At 48.5% G+C, this 19,309-nt stretch overlaps 1 protein-coding gene across 42 annotated transcripts in view; it reads left to right on the forward strand.

Moving 5' to 3' along the window:
* The window catches only part of TLN2 (talin 2), a 479,276-nt gene that overhangs the window by 331,157 nt on the left and 128,810 nt on the right, over positions 1 to 19,309 (forward strand). For all 42 annotated transcript variants that reach the window (XM_070054308.2, XM_089310520.1, XM_070054305.2 and 39 more), the window contains 6 exons: positions 4,966 to 5,133; positions 6,289 to 6,583; positions 10,835 to 11,001; positions 14,690 to 14,818; positions 16,266 to 16,379; positions 19,185 to 19,298. In XM_070054308.2, coding sequence (XP_069910409.2) covers positions 4,966 to 5,133; positions 6,289 to 6,583; positions 10,835 to 11,001; positions 14,690 to 14,818; positions 16,266 to 16,379; positions 19,185 to 19,298 — 987 coding nt within the window. The remainder of the gene's footprint in view (positions 1 to 4,965; positions 5,134 to 6,288; positions 6,584 to 10,834; positions 11,002 to 14,689; positions 14,819 to 16,265; positions 16,380 to 19,184; positions 19,299 to 19,309) is intronic.

Consider the following 19,309-nt stretch of genomic DNA (forward strand, 5'->3'; position numbering starts at 1 on the left):
CAATTCCTTGGGCCCCTGCACTCGCGTGGGAGACCTGGAAGAAGCTCTTGGCCCTCTGCTTCAGATCGGCGCAGCTCTGGGGAGTGAACCATCAGATGGAAGACCTCTCTCTGTGTCTCTACCTCTCTCTTTTAACTCTGACTTTCAAATAAATAAAATAAATCCTTTTTTTAAGATTTTATTTATTTATTCGACAGGTAGAGTTACAGACAATGAGAAAGAGACAGAGAGAAAGGTCTGCCGTTGGTTCACTCCCCAAATGGCCACAATGGCTGGCGCTGCTCCGAGCTCAAGCCAGGAGCCAGGTGCTTCCTCCTGGTCTCCCATGCTGGTGCAGGGGCCCAAGCACTTGGGCCATCCTCCACTACCTTCCCGGGCCACAGCAGAGAGCTGGACTGGAAGAGGAGCAACCAGGACTAGAACCCGGTGCCCATATGGGATGCGGGCGCTGCAGGCTTAGGATTAACCAAGTGAGCCACGGCTCTGGCCCCAATAAAATAAATCTTAAAAAAAAAAAAAAAGTAAGTTTAGGGACCAGCCTTTGGCGTAACAGTTAAGGCACTGCTTGAGACTCAGGCATTCTGTTTCAGAGTGCCTGAGTCCCAGTCCTGCTCCTCTTCCAACTCCAGCTTTCTACTAATGTACACCCTGGGAGGCAGCTCAACAGATTGGGTCCTAGGTACTCACCTGAGAGACCTGGATGGAGTTCCCAGTTCCCAGCTTCCAGAAAGCTTCTGCTTGGTCAACACTGACCACTGAGGAGTAAACCAGTGGATTGGAGCTTGCTGTCCATCAGTCTGTCTGTCGCTATCTCTGTTAATCTCCCTGCCTCTCAAATAAATAATTTTTTTTGACAGGCAGAGTTAGAGAGAGAGAAAGGTCTTCCTTTTTCTGTTGGTTCACCCCCCAAATGGCCGCTACGGCCGGCGTGATGTGCCGATCCGAAGCCAGGAGCCAGTCTCCCATGCGGGTGCAGGGCCCAAGCACTTGGGCCATCCTCCACTGCCTTCCCGGGCCACAGCAGAGAGCTCGATTGGAAGAAGAGCAGCCGAGACAGAATCCGGCGCCCCAGCTGGGACTAGAACCCGGGGTGCCGGCGCCGCAGGCAGAGGATTAGCCAAGTGAGCCGTGGCGCCGGCCTAAATAATTAATTTTTAAAATAAATTCATTTTGTTGCAAACAGAATTTTGAAAGCCATGTACTGATTTTTCATAATGAACATATTCTATGAGCTTTTAAAGGACTCCCTCATATGCATGGATTTCAAAATTGTTGCACCAAAATAAGCATATCTTTTAATACAATTATCCATGGACTTTTTGAATTACCAATATATTTATTTCTCCCTCACTTTCCACATAACTATGTCATTCTGGGCATAAGACTCATTCGGGTTCTACAGTGCACTGAGGCATTGGGTGCACATGCATTTGTGTCATGAGGCAGGGGTGAGTCCCTCTAAGAGGTGATCAGAGTATTCCTGAAAGCCATTATCACACTCAGATGGCCAGTGGTAACCACACCATCAGACCTGCAGACCATGCAAATCCTTGTGTAACCCAGCAACCCCAAGCTAATGTGTCCCCACCCTGACTCTCTCCCAGGTCCCCTAACTGCCCTTGCCTTGACCTTTAATTTTAATGTTGGCCAGGTAATTCTTTATTTATTTATTTGAGGGAAAGGGTTTGTTGGGGGAAACCTGACAGACCGGGGGGAAGGGGGAAGAAGGAAAGAGAGAGAAGGATAATGTAAGAGAGAGATTGAGAGCCAGAGAGAGGGAGAGCAAGCAGGAGACAGAAAAGAGAGACACGTGGTTGTTGCTCCCCCTCTTCGTGGAGGAACGACACTAAACCCTGCGCTGTTCTTTTGTCTGCTCGGCCCTTCCCGGGTTTGCTGCTGGTTCTTCCCGGGTTGGCTGCCGACCCTTCCACCTCCGTGGAAGGGCGGCTCCCCCTGCCACTTTCCCCACTTCCGCGGGGGAGCGGCACACCACCAGCCGGCTCTCTCGGGGACTGCTCAGATGTTATCCGGATGTTCCCCTTAGATGTTCCTGGTGCATGTTGTCTCTCTCCTCCTTTATAGTCCTCTTCCACCAATCCCAACTCTGCTACCCACATGCCGAGTACTCTGCTCTCCTCCAATCAGGAGCAGGATCAGCTCCTGCAGGTTATTGGTCGAACTGGAGGCAGCTGTGTAGAAGTTGTTTTCTCCTCTCCCAGCGCCATATTGTGGGAGAGCAGATGCATAGAATAAGTCTTAATTCCAGTAACTTAGTCTAGTCCGAGTTGCTCCCCACACGTGGTCAGGAACAGGTCCTCTTAAAACTTTGCCAGGGGGCGAGCAGGGAAGTAGGAGCAGCGAATCCTATTAGGATGGGAATGGGGCTGACACTGGTGGTTGGGCCATGTGGCTACCTGGCTTCCAGGAATGGTGGCAGAGGCTAGAGCCCAGGATGGTGTCGGGGTGTAGATCGCAGGCCAGGTCATTCTTTGTAGACTGATACCTACTTAGGAGTTTGTTCCAGTTGAGATTCAGCTGCTGTTTATTAGACTTCCTGATCTTATGTTGGTCAACTTACTTTCTGTGAAAACTACTGCTTCCCTCAAAGTATTGAGGAGAACGTTAGGATGGTATGCACCCTGTGTTCTTTGAAGCTTCCCCTTCTTGTCTTGAGCAGAGTTTTCAGTGACTGTGAATACAGCCTCTGCTACCTGCTGCGTGTTCCTGTTGCATCTGCTGGAGAAGCAGGTTCAGGGTGATGGTCCTGTGGAGTCTTGCTTACCGGCAAAAGGCTTGACTCCAACGTTTCCATCTGGGTTAGGCCTCCAGGTGGAGACCAGGGCAGTGCAGTAATTTGTATCTTTCCTGGTCATGGGTAGCCGCTGGCTTACCTGACGCTGGATCTCTTGCTCTGTTTTTCTGAGCCTTGAGCTCCTAGCTCGGAGCATCTCTTGGGTTCTCAGTGTACCACATGTTCCCAGAGTAAACAGAGATTGGTTTTACATGGGCTACATAATGCTGGTCTTATTGCCAAGTTCACAAAGGCCTTCTCAGCAACTGCAGCCCTCCGGAGTATCATGTTTTTGTTTGTTTAGCTGTATTTTTTTGGATGAAATTAATCGAAACAGAATTTCTTTGAATGGTTCTCACAAAGCCCTTTAGAACAATGATGATTCTATATAACCAAATCCTGGTCCCTTTGTGAAAAGATGGATTCATAGCAAGTGAGGGAGAATCTTTTTGACCCTGACATTCAAGCTGTGTTTTCCCTGAGTGCTGAGATGGGGATCTAAGGCCTGGAACTCTGCGGGCTATAATGGGAGTAATGCCCAAAACGATGTGGCAGATGGAGGCCTTGTCAGCTGTCAACACCACAAGCTTTGCATTTAACTTGGGTGTCCAGGAACCATCACAGATCTAAAAACTGGACTGAACCATTCCCTGAAGACTGCTTGGGTTTTGTGCATTTAAAAATGAGCTTACTTAGTGGATTCTTGGGTTTCTGATTTGCCTGGATTGCATATACTCTTTGTGTAAAATTGTACAGTCTGAACGCATTTTCCGTTATGTCTTCTCATTAGATACCTCCCTGTAAGGACTTAAAGCACCCTTTGTGTTTAGAATCCAAAGTGCTTCTTATTATCTGATGAATTAATAAAGACTAGCAACAATAGTTCCTGTGCAGGAAAAGCCTTGACCTGTTTGTTCAAAATAAAGATGGCTTGGATGTGTGGGAAGGCATTTCCAAATCAAATCAGCCTCTCAGTGTGAAAAGCAAAGAAGGCAGGCAAATGCTGCAGTGATGGTTCTTCAGGTCAAACAGAGGGGTGACGAGTCTGGCTGGCTAAATTAAAGGGTGCACCACCCTGCTAACAGCGTGCCTTTTCAGGGACTTGGAGCACATCCTGATCTTTGAAGGCACAGAGCTCCTTACCTCTTCAGTCAGATTGTCTTGCAGCTAGTTTGTTTATGTAGGATCCCTTTTCAGTTTCCATTATAATTTAATTCCTCTCCAGAATGCTGAGATTAACTTAGGTTCAGAGTATCCTGTGGTTCTGGAGCTGTCAGTGTTGGGGCTGTCTATTGGTCTGTGCCCGTCCAACGTTGCCCTCTGGAGGCAGCAATGGGCCTTGGATCCTTGTAGAAAGGAGAAAATCCAAAGATAAATTTGTGAGTCACAGTGGAGCAAGATGACTTGAAGGCCATGAATCATAGCCTTACAGCATGTGGTGTTTGTGGCTTCTGGATGTATTTCCTTTTTTTTTTTTTTTTTTTTTTAATAAAAGATTTATTTATTTGAGTCAGAGAGAGACAGAGAGAAATCTTCATCCACTGGTTCATTCCCCCCAAATGGCCACAATGGCCAGGACTGGGCCAATCCAAAGCCAGGAGTGTCTTCCAGTCTCCTACCTGGGTACAGGGGCCCAAGCACTTGGATCATCCTCCAGTGCTTTCCCAGACACATTAGCAGGGAGCTGGATCACAAGTGGAGCAGACAGGACTCAAACCGGCACCCATATGGGATGTTGGCCCTTTAGACAGTGGCTTTACCTAGGCCAGAGCACTGGCCTCATCTGTTGTGTTTTCAACTTCATCTGATCCACCCCATCGACCACAGACTCGGGAGACATGGCTAAGACTAGGTGTTGGTCAAATACGTGAATACGCATCAGTGGTTAGAATAAAAACCCTTCCTTCAAAGTATCCTATTTTTTATTCTAACCTATGCTGCTTAATGGATATGTAAGAGATTATATCATTAGGATGCGAGTCACCTTCCTTAATTATCTTTAAGGATAAGTTGACATTTCACACAATGAATGAAAGAAATATTCCACAGTGCCAAAGGAAAAAGATCAAATGGAATTTTAATAAAACATTTAGGTGGATGATACATTTCATTTTCAGGCTGTGAGGGATGATTAAGAAAAACTAAGTGAATAGTCTTTGATTCCCTTCTCTTAGGATGTTTTAATGAGCTTGGCCAAGGCCGTTGCCAACGCTGCTGCCATGTTGGTGCTGAAGGCTAAGAATGTTGCCCAGGTGGCCGAAGACACCGTCCTGCAGAACAGGGTGATTGCTGCTGCCACTCAATGCGCCCTTTCTACCTCTCAGCTTGTGGCGTGTGCCAAGGTAAGCCAGCTGGCACCCCAGCCCTCTCTGCCAGTGTCACACGCTCTTGTGCGGCTGTGGTCATATGGCAGGAGCAGGGGCAGAATTCGTTAAAGTAGCCTGAGACTTAGAGCTTGCTGCAGGTGTCTTCTTTGAGATGACATGATGGGATTTTAGCCTAAACTGTCTAATTCTGTTTTTATCATTTGTTCTTTGCTCAAGTCCTCAGGTAGATGGTACTTTTCTCTAATTCGTTTCTATATGCAAATTGCTCTGTCTGCCCTTCGGACTTCTTGATGTGTCTTATTTACACCTGCACACGGAGTTCTTGGGCTGTGCCGTCCTGCATCGCAGATGGGCTTAGAGTCACCTGCAGAGTCTCTAGGGCCTTCTCTACCATGCAGCATGTCTCATGGGGGATGTGACTCCTGCCAGGTGTGCACTCTGTGTGTCTTGCATCGCCTCATGGGATCTCCCTGGCACTCCTGCCAGTCCCGCACTATTACCCCTGAAGGCTGAACCTGAGCCCCTTAGATGTTAGTAACTAGTTAAGGCTGCAAAAGTAGCAAGTGGCAGAAGTGGCGTTATAACTCAGGTCTTGACGTGCTCCACCACATGTGAACACTCAGTGAGGATATAGCGGAAGATGGAAGATGTCCAAGTGTGGACCTGATGATTTCTGAGGTTGTGAAGACGCGATCTGGCTCCGCCCAGAATTCCCTATCTGATGGATTTGCAGCCCCAGCTAGTTTCCCCCAGCTTCTCTTGGCCACTCTGCTGGGCTGTGTAAATCACTGGCAGACCCCTTCAGTCTTTAAAGTCCCGGGGGCAGAGTTCCAGGTGCTTCTGGAGAAAGAAGTACAGCTCTTTGGGGTCATCTTAGAAGGCTGCACTCAGAGGATCCCAGAAGGAAGGAGGTATCACTGGTAAATAACACAATGTCTCCCCGTGAAGATAATCGTCCTGCCTGACTGATAAAGATCTAAAGTAGTGGGACAGCTGACCTCACAAAGACAAAGCAGATCAGTGCCGTGTGAGACTCCTCAGCCGTGATTTAGTTGGGTCCCTGCTAAGGAACCGAAGCCCAGGGCATGGAGGGACTTGGGGGAGCTGCCGGACACACCAGGGACCTGACGTCCTGTGCAGCTCCTGAGCCCTGCCCCTGTCTGTCCACAGGTCGTGAGCCCCACCATCAGCTCCCCCGTGTGCCAGGAGCAGCTGATCGAGGCGGGGAAGCTGGTGGACCGCTCGGTGGAGAACTGTGTCCGCGCCTGCCAGGCGGCCACTGCCGACAGCGAGCTGCTGAAGCAGGTCAGCGCGGCGGCCAGCGTGGTCAGCCAGGCCCTGCACGACCTCCTGCAGCACGTGCGGCAGTTCGCCAGCCGCGGGGAGCCCATCGGCCGCTATGACCAGGCCACCGACACCATCATGTGTGTCACCGAGAGCATCTTCAGCTCCATGGGTGATGCTGGTGAGGTGCTGGGCTCGGGCACACGTGGGTGGGGGCCGTGGGCTGGTGATCCTGGGACACCCATAAGACAGGTGAAGGCAGCCAGGGTCACTGACAGCAGCGTGTGTTTGTCAGCCTCCAACAGAGACTTCCTCACTGAAAATCACAGATAGAGGACTCCTAACGAGCGCTTCCATGGCCACACTTCAGGGCTTCCACAGAGTTTAATGGGTTTTGTTTTTCTTTTTAAGATTTATTTATTTGAGAGGTAGAGTTATAGACAGAGAGAGGGAGAGACAGAGAGAATGATCTTTAATCTGCTGGTTCTTTCCCCAACTGGCTGCAATGGCCAGAGCTGGGCTGCTCTGAAGCCAGGTGTTGGGAGCTTCTTCTGGGTCTCCCACACAGGTGCAGGGCCCAAGGACTTGGGCCATCCTCTACTGCTTTTGCAGGCCATTACAGAGAGCTGGATCAAAAGTGGAGCAGCAGGGACTTGAACTGGCACCCATTTGGGATTCCGGCTCTGCAGGCAGAGGCTTAGCCTACTATGCCACAGTGCTGGCCCCTCAATTGGTTTTTGTCAAAGTTTTGATGCACAACAAATCCCTTTTATTCGAGGAGTGCACGTTCTGGGTAAGGGATGACAAAGTCAGAGCTGCCAGAGGAGGACATAGGAGCAAGGCGGGTGGAGTTTACATGCAGGTCTCCTAGAGGGGGTCATCCTGTGCTCTATGGGGTCCCAGGGATGATCCCAGGTGACTCAGGAAGCAACAGGATGAGAAGACAGCCTGGGTCAGGGCCAGGGAAACACTCTCTAGGATTGGCAAGGTTAAATATTTTCGCAGGCTCTAAGTTAAACAGATGCTCACTGAGTTACCTGCAGCAATCCAGGCAGGGGAATCTGGGCTCCTGGGGTGTCTGGGCCAGAGGGAGGTCGGTAGCTCTGGGTCAGGTGTTCTGCATGTCGAGGGCTTGCACCTGCCTGGACCCACTGCTGTCTATGCAAACTGGCTAACCCTGGAAGGGCAGTGTCTCTCCAACAAAGAGGTTCTTTAAGGTGTCAGGATATCACCACGCATGGTCAACTTAAATACAGACACCACACACCTTTTCAGTCTGTCGGCTGCAAAGGATGTCACCCCGCCCATCACTGTGCCCTCTGAAGCTCCAAAGCTCACCACTTACCAGTTCAGTTTTCTCTGATCAGAAGATTTTATCCTCCCTACATTTGTGTGTGTGTGTGTGACAGAGAAAAAGTGAGAGAGACACCTGCTTTCTTTTTATGTAAATGGAAGTGTATTGTAATGCAAATTAATCCAAACTTTTAAAAGTATTTTGTTACTTTTTTTTTGGACAGGTAGAGTGGATAGTGAGAGAGAGAGACAGAGAGAAAGGTCTTCCTTTGCCGTTGGTTCACCCTCCAATGGCCGCCGCGGCCAGCGTTCTGCCACCGGCGCACCGCGCTGATCCGATGGCAGGAGCCACGTACTTATCCTGGTCTCCCATGGGGTGCAGGGCCCAAGCACTTGGGCCATCCTCCACTGCCTTCCCGGGCCACAGCAGAGAGCTGGCCTGGAAGAGGGGCAACCAGGAAAGAATCCAGCGCCCTGACCGGGACTAGAACCCGGTGTGCCGGTGCCACAAGGTGGAGGATTAGCCTATTGAGCCATGGCGCCGGCCTTGTTACTTTTCTTTAAAGATTTATTTATGGCACTGTAGTTGTGGTGTAGCAGGTTGAGCCTCTGTCTGCAGTACTGGCATCCTCTATGGGCACTGGTTAGAGGTCCCAGCTGCTTTAAAAAAAATTCATTTATTTGAAAGGCAGAGTTACAGAGAAAGTTCTTCCATCCACTGGTATACTCCCCAAATGACCATAATGGCCAGGGTTGGCCCAGACTGAAGCCAGGAGCTTTATCTGGGTCTCTCCTGTGGGTGGCGGGGACCCAACCAAGCCCCTGTTCCATCTTTCACTGCTCTCCCAGGCACATTAACAGGAACTGGATCAGACAGAGGTGGAGCAGCCAGGACTCGAAGCAGCACTCTGATGGCATCACAGCCAGCTACTTATTCTGCACCACAGTGCTGGTCCCTCTGTTAAAACTTTTTTTTAGTTAATAGGTCTCAGAAATTTTTTACATGTTCACCTAACATGTTCATTTTCCAAATTGTAGCATAATATTCCACTTTTGGAACCATCATGATTTACTTAACCAGTTATCTTTCAAAAGACATTTAAGTAATATCCAAGTTTTTGTTGTTTGTTTTGCATTTACAGAATGAAACCACAATAAGCATTCCTTTCAGTTTACCTTTAAGAATACATATGTAGGGTAAATTCCTTTAGGTGGAGTTGCTGAGCCAATAGCTAAATACTCTTTTTTTAAAAAATTTATTTATTAACTTACTTGATAGGCAGGGTTGTAGACAGGCAGAGGCACAGAGAGGAAGAGAGAGATCTTCCATCTGCTGGTTCAACCCCAAGATGATCGCAACTGTTGGAGCTGGGCCAATGTGAAGCCAGGAGCCAGAAGCTTTTTCCAGGTCTCCCACATGGGTGCAGGGGCCCAAGGACTTAGGCCATCTTCTACTGCTTTCCCAGGCCATAGCAGAGAGCTGGATTAGAGGTAGAGCAGCTGGGACTCGAACCAGTGCCCGTATGGGTTGCCGGCACAGCAGGTGGCAGCTTTATCTGCTATTCCACAGTGCTGGCCCCAGTACATACATTTTTAATTTTAAATGTGTTTGCAAAATTTCTCTCTAGAAAGGATCCACAATGTGCACCCATAGCAGTGGTTTTTAAAAGACCTGTTTCCTACTTCCTCACCAGCACAGAAAAATCCTGCGTAACGAGTTTTTATATATTATATTAAATTTCCTTGTGTTCTTCTATATCCTTCTTAGATGATTTAGCAAAGTAGCAGTGATCTGCACATTTTGATTTTTTTTTTAATAATCTTTTCTTTTGGAATATCTTACATTTACAAAGAAGCTGCCAAGGTAATACAGAGCATCCCCAAGTCCCCGTGCCAGTTTCCTTCCTAGTTAACATCTTCCCTAATGCACAGTGCAATTCTGAGAGCTGGGAGGCCAGCACTGGACATTACTGTTAAGTAAGCAGCAGACAGGATTAGAATTTCATCCATTTGCTGCTGCTGTCTCTTTACCCTCCCAGGATCCCATCCAGGACAGTGACTTGAGTTCAGGACATTTTGATTTTTATGAGAGCTTTTTCCTTTTACTTTAAGGTCACAGTGCTTCAGTCTTCTTCTCACTCAACCTCCAGGAGAAGAAGAAATCCCTTACATCTGAGTAGTTTTATTTCTAATGTTGATTAGTATACTCCTCTCACTTCCAAAAAGAGATGGAAAGAAATTTCAGTAAAATGGCAGACACAATAAGATCAAACCATTCATAATACAGGATGAAAACCAGCATAGGGAAGAAAAGAAGATGCAAAGAAAATAGTGATAGGCAAAGTGACATGTGGGCATCTGAGTGTGCGTCTGGGGTCTGTGTTCCTGCTGGTGAGAACCAGGTACCAAAATAGTGGATCATGTAATACAATCCATTTGGTGTTAGGTGGCATGAAAATTAATCCAAAATTAAAAATATTGTCCTATGTTCATTCTTGAATTTATTATAGGGAATTTTCTAGAAATCTCAAAGTAGAAAGAGTGACAGATAGCCCTTCCATCCACTGGTGTACTCCCCAAATAGCCACAAAACTGGGGCAGGATCAAGACAAAGCCAGGAACCTGGAACTCAGTCCAGGTCTCGCATGTGGGTGGCTGGGATGCGGGTACTTAAACCATCACCCCACCTCCTAGGGTATGCGTTAGCTGGAAGCTAGACTTGGTATTAGAACTGGAACTTGAACCCAGACACTCTGCTGTAAGAACAGTGTCTTAACTGCTGTACCAAATGCTCACCCCACCAATGTTTCCAAACAAGTATTCACTAAAAGTAAATGCACGTCATTTATTCTCTGCCCTCTCTTTGCAGAGTGCCGCTCTTTGGCTACTGTCTCCTGTTTATCCCTCATTGTTGAAGGATGGACTTGGATGTGTCTGAGGAGGACCCCCTTGGCAGCCACAGGGCATATTTTCAGTCCTGGGTCTGATTTGGGTGCATTGCTCAGGAGTACAGCATGGAGCTTCAGCTCCCTGCATTTCACTTGCGAGGGGGAAACAGGGACAAAACTGTACTGGCTCCTGAGGTCTCACCAGCCTTTGGGAAGCAGATGAACAGCTGTATCCCCTGTGTCTCCTGCAGGTGAGATGGTGCGCCAGGCCCGGGTGCTGGCTCAGGCCACGTCAGACCTCGTCAATGCCATGAGATCAGATGCAGAGGCTGAAATTGACATGGAGAATTCAAAGAAGCTCCTGGCAGCAGCAAAACTCCTGGCCGACTCCACTGCCCGCATGGTGGAAGCCGCAAAGGTATTCCATTGGCTTGGTTTATTTGAAAAGTGAACACTGCAGTGCCCGCAGGACAACTGCGTGGTGTTTGTGTTTCTTAAAGACCTGTTGTAGCTTTGTAGCCTTTAAACTTGTGCAGGTTGCTGAGGAAGTCATTGAATGTGGCAAGGAAACTCATCAGGGCAGTGCTGCCAACTCAGCAGGGTCCCTGCCTGGTGAGGGCTCTTCCTCCATTGGGTCATCACTATTGGCTGCATGGAGTGTGGTGATGGATTTAAACTCGGGATCTCCAGTAGTCAGTTTACCTGTACCTGCTCTCTTCCTGCAGCCTGCGTGTCACCTTACCTTCCAAATGACTTATCAGATAGCCATCAAGATTTCGTGTGGTAGGGTGTTTCCTACCTCACTGTTCTTCAAATCCCAGTAGATATTTTAAATAGTGTATAAGTTCGAGTATCCCTTCTGCAAAATGTTTGAGATTTGGGATTTTTGTGGGTTTTAGAACGTTCACATAGACTTAACTGATAGAAAATCCCTAATCCAGAAATCCACAATCTAAAACTTTTGAGCATCAGGTTACACTCAGAGAGTTCTGGATTTCAGAGCATTTTGGATTTGGGGTTTGCAGGTTAGGAATATTGAACTTGTATAACAGTTTGAGTAAAGAGTTGAGAGAGAACCTTGTGCTTGATGACATCCGTGCTATGGCATGATGTTTCTAAAACCCTGTTTCATAGTCTCGCACAGAGTACATGCCTTGTTCCCACCTGCAAAGATTCCATTTAGGAAGGCACGGGTGAGACTGTGTGTGTGTGTGTGTGTGTGTGTGTGTGTGAGTGTGAGAGAGAGAGAGAGAGAGTGTTCTACAGCATATTCTGCTGCATACCTCTGAATGAGAGCTGTTTTAACTGGATAAGGGCATTTTTTATACATTTTTAAAATAAGCCTCCAACATACATCTTGTGGAATTAATGGAGAAGGCAAATAATTATAAAAAGGAAGATAAAGATCACCTTCAGCTTTCTCCACAAAACATCATTTCTGTTTGTGTAAGATTCCTAAAATGTCTCCACACCTCATCCCAGCCCCCAGGCCTCCATCAGAGTAGCAGGTGAGTTCATGCAAATACAAGTCAGGCACCAGCATAGCGATGACTCTGTCAGCGGTAAACCCTGAGCAGGAGAGCCTGTTGCCTGGTGACGTCACAGACTTCCTACTTGGTGTTAAGTAAAGTCTGTGAGGCTGGCGCGACACAATCTGCGGACCACACAGAGAGCAGTCCTGTCCTTCAGTGGTGTCTGCCTGTGTGCGGATCCTCCCCTTACCGTGGGTTGCAATGTGCAGTGAACACCGCAGGGGTTCATGCTCGTCTGCAGCACTATGATGTCACGCGAGGGGCAGAGTTCCTAGTGGTTCTCCTAGGTAGGAGGGAGGGAGGGCCAGGGCCAGTCTGACAGCAGAAGGTACCTGTTAGAGTTCTGTACCCTGCTTGATGGTTTTTTAAGGTTTTACTCTTTTTTCCCCTTCTTTCCTCTTCTAAGTTTACATGCAGGTATCTCAAACCCCCATTCTTACAAAACGTTACCTGTGCCAGACTAATAAGGTAAAGTCTAGTCAGTGTCTTTTTTTATAAACAAGAAAACTAAAACTCAAAAAGGGCAAACCTACTGTTAAATAACCTAGACTGTCCCAGGACCAGCATGCACAGTTATTTCTCAAGGTGACTGCCAATCAGACCAACTGTTTTCTAAGTTAGGAAAAACTTGCTTCTGTTGCATATTTATGTGACTTTGGAAATTTATATTAGATAGGACAACATTAAGTGTTGTAAATTCTTTTGACTTTTAATTAAAGTCACTTTGTTGGAATATTTTAATTTGTTGAATTTTATTGATAACTACAGAATGTGGCTAGATTTTCAAAAGATATATTTAATATGAAGAAAATATAATTTCACGATCAGGAAAATTTTTGGCTAGAAAAGCAGAACAAATAATTTCATGATCAGGAAAAAGTCTGGCCAAGATTAGTACTCTGTATGAGGATACTTCCAAGGATTCATGGAAAAGGAATAAAAAAGGTAAGTTTATTATGATGCAAAGGTTTTTGTAATAAATATATATGTTTTTGTTTATGTGATGCACATTTTCCATGAACTTTTCAAAGGCCCTGATAACCGATACACATTTGGCATGAAGAAGACTTTGGTGATGAAGCTCCAGCACGTCCACATCATTGTGAAGTGTTTGGTTTGCAACTGCTGAAAATGCAAAACTAAGCTCACATTCTACCCAAGGCATCCATGAAGGCACAGCATAACAAATACCTGATGACCCGAAAAATAAAATGAGTTTTATAAACTTCCTAAGGCATATAAAAGGAGCCCAAGCGGTCCTTTCACACATAAAATGCAGAAATAAAACTTGTAATTGCTGGAAACATGAAATGCAGACAGCTCTAAGCAGGTGAAGTTTGAAGACCAGGAGATTCTGTTCAGAGAGCATAGCCATGGCAGTTTTGTCACGGTTGTTAAAACCACTCCATCCAGTACGAATCGCTGTAACTTTTGTAAGGAGCTCAAAGAAATAGGTTCTTGTAAATTGGTATATTTGACAAATGGGCCATTTGGAAAATCCAGACATTGAGAAAATTGATTTTTGATAAATCAATGAGCTTCTCTCTGCTGTCTTCCCTGCCTTCTCTTGGCTTTGTACAAGAAAGTATTGACCTACAGCATTCTTAGAAAGTTGTTGATTTGTATGCACGAAGCACTGATGGCAAAGCGTCCAGGGCTGCGAGAAAAATCTCCATCTTGGCCTTTATGATAGTTGGGAGAGCAAGTCTGGATGGGCTTTAAGTCTTGGTTGAATTATTATGCAATAAAATTGTGTCTTCTCCCTATATTCCCTTTAGCTTTTCCCTACTAGAGAATCCTACACGTCTAAATAAAACCTACAGAGATTCCTGAGAAACTTTGTACTGCACAACATAGTAAAGGGGCCATGGATCATGGCCAAGGGCTGCACCTGCACCTTCCTCCACCCCGAGGCTAAGGATTTTAGCTTTCATTAACCCATTGCATTTAGGTCCCAGCTATAGTTTTCTTGGCTTTCCAACGGGTCTCTCTAGGAATGAGGATTCTAGGTATGGTCTTTCCTTGACAGCATCTTCTTACCATCTTTTTGGGTGGTATTCCCATGTGGTCCCTGTTCTCTCCCCAGCCTCCCTCCCTCCACCATCACTGCCGCCACTTACCCCTGTGTTTATACTGGAACCTTAGTCTTGTACATTGAATTATGCCACAGAATGTCCCAGTTGTGACATGAAGACACATATATCACTTTTGTGCTTGTGCCAATTAAAATTCTCCCTGAGACAGATGGATAGAGACGAGATTTATCTGAACGTCTTTCCAAGCATTGGTTTCTGACTGCAAGATAGTTTGTGTAGATTACCAAGGGATCCCCAGTGTCTTGTGGATACCGCCAGATTTCTCACTGTCTGGCCGTGTAGTTTTGAAATGTCTCCTGGGAGGTGATTTTTGTGGTGAAAAGAAACATCTTTATCAGAAAGATACTGTGCACAGTGGTGGGCTTGCCCTGTCAGTCACTTTCTGTTCCTAGGAGAGCCCGAAGCTGCAGGCGTGAGGTCAGCGCCTGTGGCGTGCTGCCCTCTGGGCCATTCCCACTCTTTGTTTTCACCTTGCCAGGGTGCTGCAGCCAACCCGGAGAACGAGGACCAGCAGCAGCGCCTGCGAGAAGCCGCCGAAGGCCTCCGCGTGGCCACCAACGCCGCTGCCCAGAACGCTATTAAGAAAAAAATCATCAACCGGCTGGAGGTCAGGAGCGGGGCTGGCCTCCTGGGACCCCTTTAGAATAACAAGGAGTTACTTGAAAAGTAGTCAAACCGACAGAGTGATGATGCCCACATAAGAAAAGCTACATCCAGGATAACAGAATCATTCAGTGGTTAGGCAAGCGCACAATTTGAAAACTTGCTTCAGATCCTAGCGGTCAGAAAGCTGAGTTGAACATGCAGGAATAGAATGCGGAATTTTTTCCAGGAGGAAAACAGTCTCACTGTTGTTGTTTTCTGGTATTTAAGGATGTACACATTCGGGAAGGACCTTTTGCTGAAAATGTTTGTGGTTAGTTCGAGACAGCCACTTCCTTGGGGCTTTCCTTAGGAGGCAGAGACTTTGGAGTACTGGCGGTAGTGGCGAGGCTGGGGTGGTCAGGAGTACAAGGCGGTGAGAAATGCTTCTGTCATTTTTTCAGAATGGCAAGAGTTGGAAATAGTAAGGAGCACAAATTATTTTGGGACAACAGTTGCTCTCAAGAGTGTGCTTAGCAAACCCTAAGTCAAATGAGGGGAGGCAGAGGCTGAGACCCTGCCCGTGTGGGGACACGTCCCTCCTGGGCAGTCCACTGTAGTCTGGAAGGAAGTGGAACCCTGCTGCCATCAGAAGACAGAGTAAACACAAGGAAGTGCCCTGGTGGGACGGACCCTGCATTTTTTTTTAATTTAAAGATTTATTTTATTTATTTGAAAGGCAGAGTTACAGGGTGGGGGGAGCAGAGAGACATTTTCCATCCACTGGTCCACTCCCCAAATGACCACCACTGCCAGGGCTAGACCAGGCCGAAGCCAGAAGATTCTGGGTCTCTCATGTGGGTGGCAGGGGCCAAAAAACTGGAGCCATCTTCCACTTCTTTCCCAGGCACATTAGCATGGAGCGAAATTGGAAGCAGAACAGCCAGGACTCGAACCTATGCCCATATGGGTTGCCAGCATCACAAGCAGTGGCTTAACCTGCTGTGCCACAACCCTGGCCCCCAAGACTCTGCATTCCTGAACCAAGGGTCCCGAGAGTTGTGTGAGGGAGGTCATGGGCACCAGCATCTGTACTTGACAAGGAGATCAGTCTGTGCTTCTTGCAGCAGATGTGGTTTTTTTCCCCTAAAACATTTAGATGAGAGCTGCTTATCAGTGCCATGATGGTCTGGCATTGTCCCTTGTCTCACTGAGGAAGACAAATGAGTGCCAGACCTTGAGCTTTTCACGTTATCACTTGCCCCAGGCAATGTGAAATGCAGGAAGACAACAGGGCTTTGTAAGGTTAGAATCCTCCGTGATTTCCAGAAGGCAGACTCTGCTCCTGGGTTGCCTTCAGAGCAGCAGACCCATGCCAGCGCCAGCCCTGGAGTGGAGAGGACGCACGTCCTGTGCGTGTGTGCGTTTGTAGCTACAAAATCTGGACTCCCGTGTTCCATTCTCTTTTGCAGGTTGCTGCCAAGCAGGCTGCAGCTGCAGCCACACAGACCATCGCGGCCTCCCAGAACGCAGCTGTCTCCAACAAGAACCCCGCAGCCCAGCAGCAGCTGGTCCAGAGCTGCAAGGTGAGCTGCCCGCATGCTGGCCCCCGGGTCCGCTGTGGATCACCCCGCTGGCGTCAGAACGCCAGGTGCCCTGCTAACTCGGTTAAGACAGATTATCCAGGCCCCTAATCCAGTTTGTTCCTGCTCCCATGTTCCAGGTGGACACACGTCTGGTTTCTGTCCACTAAGTGGATGGGCCTGTTGGGAGGGAGATTTATGTGTTTCTTTCAGGCGTTGTCTCTCCTTTGTCCACATTCTCTCCTTTGCGAGAGACTGAATCAGAGAAGACCCACAACGGGGCCTTCTGAGGACGCGGAGCCCGGAAGGAAGCACTGAGTTTGTGCAGTGCCTCTCCTTGAGAGATGGGTCGAGGCTTTCAGCGTTCACTGACTGTAGCAGCTTCCCTCCTGCTTGCTCCTAATCACACCTCGAGGCCTGGCCCGGTGTGGCGTCCGTGACCTGGTGCTTTGGTGCCGTTGTGCCCACTTGCCTGTGTTTCCCTGGGGCCATGGCTTTGATGCTGTGATGAGGCTGTACTGAAATACACCCTCAACACCTTTGTGGCCTTCTCTGAGGGCCCAGGGAGTTCACTCTGTGAACTGTGCCAGGCACAAAATCCGAGTGCACAGCCTTCTCCTGGGAGTGGGTGGAGGGTCTGTCTGGAGTCCCCTGGAGGTGTTCGCACTTTGCAGTGGGAGCTGACCAGGGCGGCCTGCTTCTCTGTGCATGCGTTAGGAGAACTGATGACCCTCTCTCTCCTTCCTCCAACCTCTGTAAAATAATGGCTCATCCGCGAGGGGTGTTACTGCTTCTGTTTCAGAGATGGCTTTTTTAATTTTTTTTTTTTTTGACAGGCAGAGTTAGTGAGAGAGACAGAGAGAGACAGAGAGAAAGGTCTTCCTTTTTCCGTTGGTTCACCCCCAATGGCCACTACGGCAGGCGCGCTGTGCCGATCCGAAGCCAGGAGCCAGGTGCTTCTCCTGGTCTCCCATGCGGGTGCAGGGCCCAAGGACTTGGGCCATCCTCCACTGCACTCCGGGGCCACTGCAGAGAGCTGGACTGGAAGAGAGGCAACCAGGACAGAACTGGAGCCCCAACCGGGACTAGAACCCAGAGTGCCGGCGCCGCAGGCGGAAGATTAGCCTAGTGAGCCGCGGGCCGGCCTTTTTTTTATTTTATTTTTTTTTTAATTTTTTTTTTGTATTTATTTGAAAGAGTTAGAGAGGGAGAAATTTTGAATTCAATTTTGATTTCAATTTCCATCTGTTGGTTTACTTTCTAAACGGCTGCAACAGCTAGGGCTGGGTCAGGTTGAAGCCAGAGCCAAGAGCTTCTTCTGGGTCTCCCACGTGGATGGCAGGGACCCAAGCACTTGGACCATCTTCTGCTGCTTTTCCCAGGCCATGATCAGGAAAGTGGACTGGAAGTAGAGCATCCAGGACTTAAATTAACTCACGTACAGAATGCAGGTGAAACAGGCAGCAGCTTTACCTGCTATGCTACAGTGCCAGCCCCCAGAAATGGCTGTGACCTTTGAGGTGGGACTTCTTGGCTCTTCCCGTTTCCGATCGTGGCCAGTCACCATGTTAAGGACAGAATGCCCCTCCACGGGGCCGAGGGATCCTGGGCCTGCTGTCCCTGAGAACTGCGCAGAAAGTCAAGGGCTGTCGCTGAGGGTGTGGCCTCTGCAGCAGAAGAGTTTGTTTCCCGTTGAGCTTTGGTTCCACTGCAAGTGGAGGCAGGAAAATCAAGGAGCGCCTGCCCCTCATGTCGCGGAGGCCATGGCCTCAGCGAGAGCCCTTGTCTATCTGCGCAGTTCTCAGGGACAGCAGGCCCAGGATCCCTCGGCCCTCTGGAGCTTTCCCTCACAGGACGAGCCTTCTCTGTCTCTCTCTTGCACAGGGACTGAGGGTTCTAGGAGGTCTCTGAGGGTACTGCCAGGATAGGAGGAGGTTTCTGTTTCCCAGGTTGGAGTGGTGAAGGGAAAGTTAACCAATCCCTGGAACCAGCGGGCCTCAAAGGGGCCTAGGAAAAGTCCACGGAAAAAATAGGGTTTTTTGTTAACTCCTTGTGCAGTGGATTCCTGGAGAAAATTTGGGTCACAAGGCCAGGAAGCTCCAGGCGCCTTTTGCAGCGGTGATGGCCACGGTGCTGGCAGCTCCGAGCGCATGGTTGATCCAGGGCTGTGGGTGCAGAGGGGAGAGGTAGAAGGAGCACAGGGTAAGGGAAAGGGGTGCCATCCAAGGCACTACAGGTGATGGTCACTTGCCAGCCGCCCCTTCACAGAGTGCTGCTCCCTTGTGCTGTATCCTGAGCATGGGTTTTCTAGTTTGAGAAATAAGGAGAGAGGGAGGGGCCATGACAGCAGGAAAGCTGGCACCCAGGATGCACGCTGGCCCAGCCAGAGCCAGAGCCAGAGCATGGAATGTGTTGCTGAGAGATTCTCCTCGCTCTGCTCTGATCCGGGGAGCCTGTGCCTACAGTGATCCACCTGTGAATAGTGCAGATTCTTGGTTTCTATGTTTGCAAACCTAGTGAGCCAGCAAGTGAGTTGCAGCCAGGGCAATTCTTACCCAGACTTACTGTCAAGAGTCATCTTCAACCAAACATGTTGAGACCTTCAGGGCCAGCTGGGGGAGTGTAGGAGGAAAGCACTGAGGGATGGGGTTTGGTATGGCAAGGGCCCAGCTGGGCAGACATGCTGTGTAGACCCCCGGCCTAGCACTGTAATCTCCTGGGGCTGGGTGGCACATCCAAAAGACAACTCACTTGGGTCATTGTTCCCCTTCTGGCTGTGCTCAGCTTTGATGTCCTTGCTCCCTGCAGGCGGTGGCTGATCATATCCCGCAGCTGGTCCAGGGTGTGAGAGGGAGCCAGGCTCAAACAGAAGACCTCAGCGCCCAGCTGGCTCTCATCATTTCCAGCCAGAACTTTCTCCAGGTAACATAGAG

Source organism: Oryctolagus cuniculus, chromosome 12 (genome assembly GCF_051225735.1).
Source record: "Oryctolagus cuniculus isolate XC-2025 breed Fujian yellow rabbit chromosome 12, ASM5122573v1, whole genome shotgun sequence".
Taxonomy (NCBI): Eukaryota; Metazoa; Chordata; class Mammalia; order Lagomorpha; family Leporidae; genus Oryctolagus; species Oryctolagus cuniculus.